This window comes from Rhizophagus irregularis, chromosome 1 (genome assembly GCF_026210795.1).
Source record: "Rhizophagus irregularis chromosome 1, complete sequence".
NCBI classification, from domain to species: Eukaryota; Fungi; Glomeromycota; class Glomeromycetes; order Glomerales; family Glomeraceae; genus Rhizophagus; species Rhizophagus irregularis.
In genome coordinates this window covers 853,424-868,645 of record NC_089429.1, presented here as the reverse complement: position 1 = coordinate 868,645, position 15,222 = coordinate 853,424, and the positions used below count along the sequence as shown (strand labels likewise).

The 15,222-nt window shown below is 27.1% G+C and overlaps 3 protein-coding genes across 3 annotated transcripts; all 3 read left to right on the top strand.

Moving 5' to 3' along the window:
• Nucleotides 1–607: 607 nt before the first annotated feature.
• OCT59_000149 (uncharacterized protein) lies at nt 608–2,148 on the top strand (the record flags this gene model as incomplete). Its single annotated transcript, XM_066138628.1, has 6 exons — nt 608–714; nt 1,019–1,244; nt 1,434–1,497; nt 1,568–1,741; nt 1,841–1,931; nt 1,992–2,148. 6 exons carry the CDS (start codon nt 608–610, stop codon nt 2,146–2,148), a joined length of 819 nt encoding a protein of 272 aa, XP_065988107.1.
• A 10,214-nt stretch (nt 2,149–12,362) lies between these two features.
• OCT59_000148 (uncharacterized protein) lies at nt 12,363–13,289 on the top strand (the record flags this gene model as incomplete). Its single annotated transcript, XM_066138627.1, has 1 exon — nt 12,363–13,289. The coding sequence occupies one exon, from the start codon at nt 12,363–12,365 to the stop codon at nt 13,287–13,289; it is 927 nt and encodes a 308-aa protein (XP_065988106.1).
• An 890-nt stretch (nt 13,290–14,179) lies between these two features.
• On the top strand, nt 14,180–14,903 carry OCT59_000147 (uncharacterized protein; the record flags this gene model as incomplete). The annotated part of the gene is made up of 4 exons (XM_066138626.1): nt 14,180–14,470; nt 14,589–14,629; nt 14,704–14,804; nt 14,881–14,903. The coding sequence occupies 4 exons, from the start codon at nt 14,180–14,182 to the stop codon at nt 14,901–14,903; spliced, it is 456 nt and encodes a 151-aa protein (XP_065988105.1).
• Nucleotides 14,904–15,222: the final 319 nt, after the last annotated feature.

The window sequence follows — 15,222 nt, the reverse complement described above, 5'->3', positions numbered from 1 at the left end:
AACTATAATATAAATGGATAATATTTTTTGTGGCCACAGATTTTAAAACGGAATAATGATATTTGATAATTAATACGTTGCTTGCATTTTTTTATTAATTTTTGGTTTAAAAAAATTTATTTAGTCCAAGATTTGCAGACCATTATCCTTAAAGTATATTACATTTTATTATTCGTTCATTTACTATTAAATCATAGTATTAAACTTAATCATAATATAACTTTTTGATAAACTTGTATAATTATCCACTAAAGTGAACAATATGGTTTTGTATTATGAATAATAAGTGTTCTAAGTCCTAAACACTCCTATAAAGTTGATTTATAAATCAAATTTCTTACTAATTAGCGTACGTATATTATTAATTATTAAACTGTTACAAAGGCCTGTAAATATTATTGAAATATTTGAATAAATTATCAGTCGTAGATGCATAGTAAAATAACGATTGCTCAATCACGTCTTTGATGAGGCGTTGGATTATCTGTCAAGTACATTTTTTGCTGACTCTCGGTAAACATCCTAATGACATAAAGATAGTGTATTAAGAAAATTACAAATTATGCTAAATTTAAATAGCATTAAACGTGCCAACACAATTTCAAGAATGTTAGCTCAACCTTTATCACGCAAGTCGCTAAGAATGATTATTGAGTACCTACTCATTGAAAGGCGTATTTTGTACCGTGAAATGATTTGCCTGAAATATATGCAGTAATGTTGAGTTTATATAAAATTTTATTAAGTATGTTAGAATTTATATAACAAAAATTACTAAAAATATATGTACGAAACTTACTAGATGTTCTCCAAATCTTACAAATTATCTTACCATCCAAATAAAAACTGTAGACTCTATAGTATGATTATAATTAGTAATAAATATGAAGTCAATACTATTTCCAATTGATCTACTAAATTCAATAAAAGTTGACCAAGTCGAAGAACAAGCATTTATCTGATATAGCTAAATTTAAGTGGCAAGACAGGTTACAATTACTAAAAAATATTGTATCAGGAGTTCAGGACTTAAAGTAATTCATGAATCAAATTTAACTCATGGTGATTTTCATGATGGTAATATTTTAATATCAGACGATTACAAAGAGTCATTTATTATTGATTTAGGATTATGTAAACCTATAAGTGATTTACAGGATCCTAATAATGAGATTTATGGAGTTTTACCTTATATGGCACCTGAAATATTAAGAGGAAACCCCTATATCCAAGTGTATGATAATGTAAATTGCGCAGATTGAAATATATAAAGGAGTATGTTACTGCTCAGTTAGTCTACAATACCTATCATGTCGATGGAAGAAGGTTCATCAAAGGTTGAGAAATACTTTTTGGCGAATTAATTTTTTTTCTTATTGTAGTCATTACGCTATTTAATACTATTGTTGATTGATTTGCTTTAACAAATATAGATTTTCCACCAAGATTATATTGACAATGAAGTAACGTCCAAGGCGGAAGAAGAAAAACCTAAAGGTGAATTAGAATTTTACTAAATTTAATAAAAAAAAAAAAATTTCTAAAATAGTTAAAATATGAAAACAAGTAGAATCTCCTATAGATACGATCGTGATTGTGAATGAAAACGAAATAGAACCATTGACAAATCCACAAGCTAATGTGGAACAAGAGAACGTAAATAATGCAAAGGTAGAAAATAGGAAAAATTTGGACGGAGATGAGACAGAACCATTGCTACCAAAATCTAATTCTAAACAAGGTTTACTGTCCTCTGTCTGGAAATTACTAAAAAAATTTATTGGTATTTCATTGATTATATTCGGTATTTTATTTCTTGTTTACTGTTTTATTCTTTTAGTTGGTTATATAGAAGAAATTATTTTTCTATTATTTACTATTCCAAGTTGGGCGGGAGATGTAGTTTCTTTTTTACTTGCTTTGATTTTAGTGTATTTTTCGGTGCGGTCCCCACGTTTTAGATATTTTTTATTAGTTATTTTTATTATAAGATCATTTCCTGGAGAATATAAAGATCGTACGATGGAATTCCTTAAGGATTTCTTTGAGGCTGATAGATGGTGGAAGAAATTAGTTCTTATTTTAACGTTTGTTTTGGGAATAATAAAATTATTGATAGATGATGATATTATCAAGATCGAAGCTTAAGAAGAATAAGAAGGCTAAGAAGGAGCTGGTTAAGCAAGATGAGCAGGTTAAGCAAGATAGACAAGTTAAACAAGATGGAAATGTTGAACAGGTTGTGTAGATTCTGCAAGGTGGTTTAATAAAACAGTAAGAAAGTTTGCTCGAGGGGAGAACAAAAGGATTGTACTATTAGTTATTCATGTAACGAAGATATATTACTGCATTAATGAATAAAACTTATGCATAAAAATTTTTTATTATTGGAAAAAAAATTTTTTTTTTATATACACTACACAAATATATAAAGAAGTTATTGCGTAAAGTGATTGGTTTTTATATTTTTGAACTAAGGTACAATCTCTTTACATATAGAGGACATTTACATTAGTTCTTTGGATCCTATCTCACAATTTGTAAGAATACCATCTTCATCTTTATTAATTATTTTCCTGATATTTCATACGAGTATACGAGTAAAATTGAAAGAAATAAATCAAGAAATACACAAATAATAAATTAAAAAGTGAAAAAAATACTAGTATTAAAAAATAATACAAATCAAAACCCTCTAATCCTTCCACAATCCTCGTAACTTTTGCAATCGTAAATTTTTAGTTTCGTTACCTGAATCAGCAATTTACGCCTGATCAACTTTAACTTTAATTTCATCTCCCATTTTATTTGGTTCAATAACGACCTTAAATTTATCATTAAAAGGAATAAATCACTTCTATAAAAATTTGGCTAATTTCGTTCATCATAGTAAGTTTTCCAATTTCATGTATCATAATTCGTACATCATAAGTTAGCTAATTTCGCACATCGTAATAAGTTTTTAAAACGAAGATCGACATCAATGATTTTCTTGAAATGTGTGTACTATGCAATATGAATAAACACCTTAATTTTTTTTTCCCTTTTTCTTTTCTATGATGTCAATTAAGAATTTTAGGGTAAACAAATTCTAATTACTAATATTGTGTATTATGACAAATATTAAAGTTTCGAACCAATCTCCATTTAAAAGATTGTGTGATTCATATAGTCTAAGAGAAAACCTTCTTTGAATTCTTTGAACATGAAAATAGTCCTTGTACTACTGATCTAGTCCTTGGACCATATCCCAATTCGAACTTAAAACGATCCTATGACCCAAACCTGGCTTAGAGGTTGGAACCGGTCCAAAAAGTCTTAACCGGTTAATAACCGGTTAACCAAACCTTTAACCGGTTAATTAACCGGTTAAAACTCAATCCTAGTCAGCATTAAAATTCGGCCAGGATTAGCATCAAATATATTTTTAATCCCGGCCAAAATTAGGCCAGACCAAAACTCTAACTATCGAAACGAAACTCTAGCTGAAAGACGAAATTCAGACCAAAATTGTCTGGCCGGCACTATGAATTTCGGCCCGCATTATGAATTTTATATAACACAAAAAATTCCACCACCTGGTCCGTTGGTATTTTAACTGGTGGCTAAACTTTTATCCGAAGTCCCGTGATTTATAATTCTGGCCGGCACTGTGAATTATGGCCAGAATTACAAATATTTTTAGCATTTTAACCGGTTAATTTAACTGATTAATTTAACCGATTAATTTAACCGGATAATTTAACCGGTTAAGAATTGTTTTTTAACCGGTTAACAAATGTTTTAACCGGTTAACCGTTTTAACCAGTTAATTAACCGGTTAAGCTTAACCGGTTCCAACCTCTAAATTAAAGATCGATACAATTTACTCCCAATCTTTTTAAAGAATTATCGCAAGCTTGACGAACATATTCGGGTTTGCCTGATATCTTAAATTCGCCATTTGGTCCTCGAGAGAATGCAAACTTTGTACAAATAAAAACTTCATTACGACATTCTTTAAGAAAGAATTTCATTGGCTCCGGATCCATACAAATCCTTTACATTTTTTTTTTAAAAAAAAGCGATACTCCATTATTTATTATTTAAAATAATATTAAAATTTTGAATTTATTAGAAGAGTTTAAATACAAACAGCAGTATCCCAAAAGGTACATCCGATATCAATTGCTCGATTTAATACTTTAATATTTTCCTGTTCATCAGCTGAACCATAAAATTCACTTATGCCCTACCAAACAAAATATTAGAATCACGCGATAGGCAAGTAATTATGAAGTATAAAGTGCAGAGTATACCATGCATCCTAAACCGATTGCAGGGATTTTTACACCAGTTTTACCAAGTTCACGAAGAAAAGTCATCTCAAAAGAAAGAAAAGTTAAAGAAATAAATTTCTTTGAAGAAAATCAATAAAATTCCCAGCGCTTTTTATTTGTAACAGATAACTAATAAACCAAATTTTTAATAAACCGGATTTATGTGTTTGCATGCGAAAAAATTCAATTTTTATTAATATCTTTAATAATGATAATTATTATTATCGTTCGGGTACATATGATCATAACATACTATATTTTTAGATATTTTATTTATACTTTATAATATCATAATAAACCATTTATACTTTATATAAGCTATTTATACTTTATATTATTAAAATAAGCTATTTATAAGTGTACATATAATAAAATTCGTATAAAAATCATTTATTCACATTGAATGTAATATTACAATTCTGAAAAACATTCCCATGGAGAATTTTTTTTAATGGTCTCATCATTTCCGTTAATTTCTTGATTTTGTTGATCATCATTTAATTCGTTTAAATCGTTTGAGTTGAGCTGCTGAAGTGGTGACCGTGATTCTAAAAAAAAATTAAATTTTTTATACCATAAGAATTATTAGTTCATAAGTTAAATCTTACCATTAAAAGTTTCTAAGGCTGAAGAAAAAGAATTTGCAGTTTTGTCATTTGACAATAATGTATCTAATGAAAAGAAAAATAATAAATATATTGTATATTACTTTTACATTAAAACCACAGGTGCAATTCTTTTCTTACCATTATAAATTAAAGAATTAATTTGCGATAATGTATTTTGTTGCAATATAGACTTAGGACGTTCATAATAAGCCAAAGAGTGAGGATTTTTATGCCGTGACACAGACATCACATCATTATCACTAATTCCTTCACTTTTTGAAATTTGAATAAAGGTTTTTCGTCCACTATGATTTGTGAACTTTCTTTTATCACAATCGATTTCAGTTATTGTTGCAATTTCTTTCATAAGTCCTTTTACCAATTTTTCTCCCATTTGAGCAGATTTGAACCAATAACCCGTAAACTCAACTATTTGAAATTAAAAGAAAGGTAAAAAAAAATAATAAATTACTACATGATAAATAATTACCTTCATTATTGTTGCAAGGTTGCAAGTAAAATGCATCTTCACAAATTGGTGGTCTTTTACTAAAATAAAGCTCATAATCTTGAATAACAGCATTATCAGCAGGTATTGAAATTACTTCAGCTTTAGAATTAGATTCACTTAAAGATCTCTGATTACACTTAGATCTATAAAATGTAACATCAATACCACCATCCTTTCTTTTTTTAAATTGTTGTATTTTTAGATTATAATGCTCTCCACCTCGAAGAGCTAATTCAAAAGCATTATGCCAAAATATGCGTCGTATAAGTCCTTTTGGTGAATCTGGTTGCATTGTGGGATGATTAATAATTTTCCTAATCTCATCTTGAGTAAAAGCATCTGCACCATGTATTTCACCTAATCCCTGATCAGTTAAAAGTTTGATCTTGCCAGTAATTGCGTTATATAATTCAGAATATATATTTTTATTTGTAATTTCTTGTGGACGAATTTTAGAATATGTGTTGATATGTCGTGCAATAGCAAATCTTGCTGATTTTATTGATTGTACTGAATATTCAGCTCCATTTTGCTGCTTACATGAAACAAAAAATAAAACAAGTTGATGCTCTAACTCTTCTTTAGAATTCACATCATCTATTTTTCCAGGTAATCCAATATCCTTACGAAAAGTTTCAAGTGCATTAATCCAAGTACTTGTAGAATTATGTGTAGCTTTGCCACGAGCTGCTGTTTGCATACTTTTTATTTCTTCTTCAGTAGGGGCCACATATGTGAAAGTTTTTTTATTCTAAAAAAAAATCTTTAATAAAATGCAAAAAAAAAATAAAATAAAATATTAACTGAATGAATACAAATAAATATTACTTTTTTACTTTTATTTTGAGATTTTTGTGGTGGCATTATTATAAAAATACTAAAGAGTCAGCAAGAGAAAAAAGCACAATTTGTAAATCATTTTTTCAATATAAACAGTAAAAAATTAAACTTTTAAATAAACTTTTTTAAGCTTTTAAATGTTATGGTCAGTTCCAAACGATAATAATATTATTGTACAGGGGGCAACATCACTTATTTTATAGGTCAATGTATGATTGGTTACTAATTTTGCCACTGACGTGGCAAAATTAAAACCAATCATACATTGACCTATACTAAAATAAGTGATATTGCTCCTCCCCTATACAATAATATATAAAAAAAAATTTTGGACTTGGTAACACTGCTTTTAGAATTTTTTTGAGGTCATTGTTACGTCATTTTATAAACATGTATAATACTTTATGCCACATAGACTAAGCAAAATCAAACTTCTTGTAAAGCTGCGTAATAATTAATAATTAAACAACTATGTAATTGTAGTTTAATTGGAATAGTTATAATTTATGGTTTGCTATTATTATAATACATCTTAATGCATTCACGTAATATTTATAGTTACAATGAAGAGAAAGAGTCAAGCTGACAAATACACAAATACACAAAAGTCTAAAATAGTTTATCTTATATGGTGATCACTGCTAGATGCGGATGATAATTACTATGATTAGTAACAAACAAATGGGTTATCATTCCCATTTGTTTATTACTAATCATAGTAATTAATTGTTAAAGATGAACGTAAATCTTTATTAACCAATTAATAATATCGATTAAACAACTTTCATAATCGATTTCATGTGTGGACACGTGATATACTGCATTATGTTTAACACTTGAGTAAAGTTTTTGATTTGCGTACAATTTAAGAATATTTCATCTATAGTAAGGTCATCAAGATTGCGTATTTTTTATCAAAATTTTTATTGTAAAAAATTAGTTTGCGTATTTTTGGCCTAAATAGTGCTCCTACCGGGTCAAGTCGGGTCAGGTTTTGAGGAAATATTCGACCCGATCTGAATAAAAATATATAAGACTCGTATTTATTCGGGTCTCATATTATCGTAACCCGACCCTTGACTCGACCGAGTATAATTTAACTTGTGTAACCTGGGTTAGACCCGAACATTTAAGTAAAATGGGTACTAACTTATTTTATGTGAGATTTTCTTATAATAATAACAAAATTAATTTTTTTTTATTTGGAAAAAAGGCAACTTAGTGATTAACCACTAATAGCCACCTAAAATTTGTATCATGAATGGTTATACAAAACATGTAACACTAGCTCTTATTTTCTCCTAGACTAATTAAATAAAATAAAATTAAAAATACGAATTTTGAACCTGGTTTAATATAATAAAAGTCAATAAATTAGGCAAAATAATTAGCAGATATTCAAATCAAAGATAAATTGGAATTCTAAAGCTATCAGAAAAATATTATTCTCAAAAGCCAAAGGTTAATTTTTTTATTTTTCTGATTAAGCTATGTTAATATTTGTTAAAACTAATTCTTGGCTTAATTTTGGCCAAAATTATAATTTTGCCAGAATTAAAAACATCCGGGTCGATCCGGGTCAAATCCGGGTCAAACACGAGTCAAGGAAATTTATAACCCGACCCGGCGGGTCGGGTCATGCGGGTCATGCGGGACACGGGTCATTAAAAATCGTTAGTACCGACCCGATTTAAAAGTCGAGTCGGGTCAAATTAACCCGGGTCGACTCGTATCATTCGGAGCACTAGGCCTAAATTTGGCTAATCTTATATTAAAATAAATTCATTAATAAATTCATTAGTATTTGGTTATATAAATAATATAGAAGTCATGATAAAATAATTAATAACTTAATGTTATTTGCGTATTTTTGCGGGATTTTCAATATCAGATGTCATTTATATATTTCTATGAGCTATACGTTATATGAGTAGTACGCATAATTAAGGGTCAGGTGGCGAAAAATTTTTTTACTGAGTCCTTGAACACTCGTCGCCTTGCCAATAAATATAGACTGTACATTATTTATTATTTATAATATCGGAAAAATACATTTTATTGTTATTGATTAATATTAAAAGTAATATTACAATTAATTTTTAATATTTGGACAATAATAATATTATAGTACATGGGCAATCTCACATGAATGTGGAAAACTTTTAAATGTGGAACTAAAAATTGTATCTGGCCGATCATTACGACACCATAAAAATTTTACTATCATGGGATCATAAAAAAAATAAGGTGTCACCAAATAATCACATGATAGGGATTTTTTATGGTGACGCTGAAAGTATGAGTCGATCTAATATTGTTTCCCAAATTAGATAAAAATGCTGTTTTTTTTAAAAAAAAAAATGTGGTTTATAGTAGGCCAATAAAAACAAGTAAAAATAATAGTAAAATAATAATGTAATAATAGAAAACATACTTGTTATCTCATTATGTATGACGTACATACCGATGGATTTTATACTTTTTATACTTTTTTCAGTGGAGTAATTTACAAAAAAAATCCATTGGTTGTATACAATATTCATTTTGAAGTCGTAAATAACCTTTCAATTTTAATAACTTATCGTGGTATGAAATGTTTTATCAGAAATTATGGGTAATGAAATAAAACATATTAGGCATGAGGATAAATTTGAGATATTGTATCTAATTGGCTTAATTTGTGTAACTTGATGGTAATAATTTCTTATAAAAAATCAACTTTACTTTTCTAGAAAAAAAAATTACCCTCGGTATTATTAATTATTTATTTTATCCACTTAACCGATATGTTTACTTACTGATAATAAATACTAATATACTTTACAATTGATAATTTTATTTTTCTATAAAATATGACGATAATCTTTTTCTAAATTATCTTATTTTTTTAAGAAATATTTGATCTAATTCCCGTAAAATAATCGGATTAAATTTTGAGTGAAATTAATAATGATATAATTAGATTTTATTTTTAATATTCTTAATTAAATTAATCAAATTCATGTAATTCAAAATAACGTATTTTTGGACAATCAATATGGAGTGGAAGCGCATTATCTGAACTAAAGTGATTTACAATTTTGGTTTGTTTATACTGCCATACTTCATCAAATTTTGGACCTCTTTTATTACATTTAATTTTAGTAAGAAGTTTACTTGCAAAAAACAAAAAATTTTTTGTATACAAATTTTTTTTCTTGGCTCTACATTTTATGAAATGAATTCAGTATAACGGACCTTGATTTTAGAAATACTAGGAGTATTCGAAGGGATAATAATATACTTATTAATACGGAATAAAATGAATTAACTTACAGATGCTATCATTTAAGTAATTAAATATTACCACGACAGACACAACTCATTGACTCATACTATCAGAACCGGCGGTCATTGTATATAATGATGAGAATATGGAAAACATGGTTAGGGAAAGTTCACGGTCATATTGCACAGTTATTAGAAGAGGTGCAGAAGCCAGACTCAACTGTTAACTTCAGTGGTGAGAGGGAAATGAAAAGGGTTAGGTTGCTACGAGAATGTCAAATTAGAATTTAAGTGCGAAGTCAGTGAAAAAAAAAAACATATGTTTAGAATAGGAACATAGGTAGCTTTATTTAACATAGAACTGACATGTACCAATTACTACTTAATACACGAATACCTACTTAATCATTCTACTTAAAGAGCAATCCAAATATCTGTCCAAGTTTTCATCCATATTATCCAACTTTTTATTAACATTAGCCAACTCTAAGCTAAATAACCTCGATATATTTTTTTTTAAACCGATTTTTTTTTTATATTTTTTTTCGGTTTTTTTTTGATTTTCCAATTTTTTTTTTCATTTTTTTTTTCAACCTTTCCAATTTTTTTTCAAATATTTTTTAATTTTCCTTTATAATCTATACTACATTTTTTTTTTATATTATTTATATTTGTTTTTTAGACTTGAAGCTTTTTTATTCTTAATATTTTTTTTTCTATTTTCATTCTTACATTCTTTAGATTTGGATCACGATGCTGTGGTGCTACCTTTTTTTCCGATTCTTATTTTTAATAACAATTTCTTTTCCTGATTATTTTTTTGCCAAAAATTTTGTTCTTTCACCTTTTTCAAATATTATATAATATGCATGATTTTTAGTTATGATAGAATAAATATATTTTTTTTACTCGGTAAAAATAAAAATAAATTAACATAATTTTTTTAAATTACATAGATAAATTTTTTATTAATAACAAGTTATACTACAATAAAAGCGTTCAAGAAGAAAAAAAATATTTTATCATTTTATTATATTAACCAATATTTTTAATTGTAAAATTAAAAAAAAACTATTTCAACACATAGTCACTATTAAACAAAGGTAGGATGTCAAAATGAAAACACATGATGAGATTAATATCATAAAAATGCCAATTCTTCATTATTATTGGTAGCATCATGTGACTAAATGTTCGTAAGAAACGCTTTAATCACGTGATTTATTTTTTTTTTATTTCGCGTAATCAATTATTAGGAAAGAAAGGTTTAAAGTTTGGACATAATTTTTATTCGCATAAATTACTCGTTATTTGTATACCGTAATTAAACTTGTTATAATTCTTAAAATTCATCTTGGTGCGTTCCTACTCCATAGATACTAAAACTGAAAGTTTAAAGGAATTTTATTACAATTTTTAAATCTAAATTGAAATCAGAAATATATACTGTATGTATAAAGTTTAGGTGTTTTCATAATGGAACAATTTTTCTTTTTTATTCTTTAAATTTTATTATTTTTATTCCTTCATTTTAAATATATAGTATTTATTTATACATATGTAGTTAGGGATGGCAACGGTCGGTCATGGTCGGTCATTGGTCGGTCATAACCGGTCAAGAACCTTTGACTGACTGACTGACCGTTTGACCGACCGGTCTGACCGACCGGTTAACCGACCGTTTGACCAACTGGTTAACCAATCCTGAAAACGTTTGCGAAATGTAATTTAATTGAAATACTTAATAAAAAACGTTTTCGCAACATTTTCTATTAAAATAATTAAAAAAACGTTTGCGAAACATTTTTTTATTAAATTACATTTCGCAAACGTTTTCAGGATCGGTTAAACGGTCGGTCAAACGGTCAGTCAGAGGTCTTTGACTGACCGATATCGGTCACGGTCATGACCGGTCATAACCGGTTAATGACCGTGACCATTGCCATCCCTATATGTAGTACTGTAGTACAGAATGTACTGTATTTGATTGGTCATAAAATAGGGAATTCAATAATCAGATTAATAAATAAATAATTCATCATTATTTTGTCTGAAGACTAGATCACAGAAATCAAAGTATTTAGTTAGCCACCGGGTTTCAGATTTATTCTTGCAAGTTGCAACTTCAACTGAACGAAGCTTTAACTTTGTGCCATGATTAGCATTAAGAATGGGTTTATGATTTGATTTGACTAAACCTTTAAAGAAATGTAATTCGAATATCTACAATATCCTTTAAAGTAGGACAATAGAATTAAATATTAAATGTTGAAGATTCAAAAAGGTCACTTTCTTTGATTATTTAAATAATTTGGTTTAATACTAATTTTATTAGGTTATATATCATATATTATTTTCAAGTGTTATCGTATAAAAATATTATTATTATAAAATAGTTAAAAATTTTTTGTTTCTAATTTATTACTTCTTGTTTAAATATTTAATAATATTAATATTATTGTTACTTGTTTTTATTTATTATATTAAAAGGAGGGGCAGATCATCAGGCCAAGTATCGAAAACGAAAAGTAACGTATACATTACACAAAATTTTGTCTTTGATCAACTTTCTCTTTAAGATGCCGATCTTCCATGCTTTTACTAATTATGTAATCGTCTTTAATTTAAACTATTCCTTTTTTGTATTCAGCCGTATGATTAGTGAAAATCAGTTACTTAGTACGGTAATTCACACTAAATTGTAAAACGTACTATACTACCCTGCGGCACGTCGCAGTACTACAGCAACTTCTATATAGAATTCTCTAACTTTCATATTTAATGCTTTGTTAAATTTATTTCTTGAATTATAAAACTATGGACACATATAACAATTTATTTGATCCAACACCAAATTTAAACCCTAGTCCTATACCTGTTTTATTTATTCCTTTTGATAATGATGAGAATAAATGTAATTATTGTGGAAACGAACACTCAAAAACACTTAAATTCGAACAAAATTATTGCAAAAATTGTCTATCCTGGTATAATCGATATACAACAGGCAATAACGCATGCTTGGATATATATATTACAAATAATGTTAAGTGTACTGAACATGAAATAACTAGAAATGGATTTGATCCAACGAACATTCAAGAATGGTGTGAATATTGTTCTGAGGTTTCATACTTTAAACAAGTAATCCCAAATACTTCATCATTTAATAATCACTATTTATCAAGGAATTGTACTCATAATAATCATAGTAAAACAACCTGTCAATTATGTGAAATCATGTTGCAATCGTTCAATTATAGTCCAGATTATTATCAAATTTCTTCTGGATGGGTAGAATTATCTCTAACCAAAAAGTCCATTCCGATTTTATATTTACCATGGTGGGATATTTATGATCAATGTGTAGTATGTTCACAAAAACTAGAATATGTACACCAAAAGTCAGAATTAAATATAGAATTGTATTGTCAAAAATGGTGTTCACATTGCTTTACAATTTATACTGGATGCAGATATTGTTTAACAATAAATATTATTTTTGGAATTACAAATCAAACTCAATGTATTAAATGCAAAAAAATATCACCTATTAATATTGATATTACAAATATTATCAGTGGAAATTGTATTATAGATGAATTTATTGTTTCAACAAAATTAAATTACAATAATTTCCAGCCAATTGCTAATTATATAGATAATAATACAAATTTAAATCCATTGAATATATATGTGTTTATTAGAAACATGTTGTATTTAATAAGTAAACTAGATGAATGAGAAATAAAGTGGATTCCTCATTTCCAAATCGAAAATGAAGAGAAAATAGCAGAAGGAGGATTTAGTATTATTTATAAAGCAACTTACAGAGTCGGTATGAAGGATACAGATGTTGTTTTAAAAAAATTACGTGATTCACAAAATATCAGTAAATATTTTTTAAATGAGGTAATATTTAATGGTTAATATGTTTATATTCTTGTAACCTATTCAAAATTAATTTATATATTTAATTTATTTATATTTTAGTTGAAATCACTTTATCAATTAAACAATTGGTATTCTGTTATTAATTAATATGGTATCACCCAAGATCCTGTAACAAAAGAGTATATGTTGGTAATGGAATATGCAAATGGAGGAGATTTACATGGTTATTTGCAAAATAATTTTATAGAGGTTTCATGGAAGGACAAATTAAGTATTTTACGCTATGTTTCACTTGGGTATCTATATTATTTCTAATTTGTTATTTAATATTTTATTTTTTAATTGCTAAATTTTTTTATTTTTATTTTTTTAGACTTATGCAAATTCATAAAATTAATTTTGTACATCGAGATTTACATAGTGGAAATATTTTATTATTAGATCATGAAATGAAACTGGGAGATTGGAAAATTAGTGATTTAGGTTTATCACAACCTACAAATACCTTATCAAATAATGAAATATATGGAGTAATACCTTATATTGCACCAGAAATATTCAAAGGTTTTAAATTCTCAAAAGAATCTGATGTGTATAGCTTAGGTATGATTATGTGGGAACTTACAACAGGTTGTAAACCTTTTGCTAATATCGAACATAATTATAAACTTGTTTATGAAATTATTGATGGAAAACGACCTGAAATTTCAAATGATACTCCTGAATGTTATGCTAATTTAATGAAAAAATGTTGGGACTCTATTCCTTCAAATAGACCAACTATTGATGAATTTTGGAGTTTTGTTATAAAATGGTTTGATGAAACTTCTTATACAATTTATGCTGGTTTTGGTATTGCACCTGAATTTGTAGAAATTTTTGAACAAGCTGAAGAAAAAAGAATGGAATTAATACGATCAAAAAAACTTGGACCTGGATTTAGTAAAAAATCTCATTCAAAAGCAATTTATACAAGTAGAGAATTAAGTTCTTTAATTTATAAATCTTCAACTACAGATTCATCTCCAATGGTTACATCTAATATTACAAAAGGTATATCATATTATAATGGTTATATGAAACTTATGATCTTATTATCGTTATATTTATATTAACTTACAGTAAATATCTTTTATTGCTTATTTTTAGAATATATTACAAAATGATATTAATATGAATAATATTCAAAGGTAACTATTTATAATTAAAAAAAATTATGAATAATATATATATTTGAAAATAAAAATTATTTTAATTATTTTAGTTCACAAAATATAAATTCCGATGTTCAAAGCTCAATTGCACCTTTAAATTCTTCAAGAAAACGTAATATTGAAGAATTAAAGATCGATACTCAAAACGATAGTAAGTAAATGTACAATTATAATGCTTAGGGTTATATCATGGCAATTTTAAATTCTTTTTTTTTTTAATTAAATAGGAAAACATACTAAAACTGGATAAGACTTACAGAATATTATTTTGTTTATTTTGTGCAATCTACATTTTATATCTCATTTTATATCATATATATCTATAGTTTTACTTTTTTGTATTCAAAAATTTCTATAAATAACTGTATACTGTGTAAAAGAATTTAAAATTGAGATTACATTAGGAGGCATTTTCTTATATAATAGCGTTCCAAGAGGGTCGGCTTTGAGGATATATTTGAACTTGACCTGAATATAAAATAAATAACCAGATTAACATTCATATAACGACCCGACCTAATGCACAGGTTAATATGTATTTATCGCTGATTCAAAAAAATGTGACAATA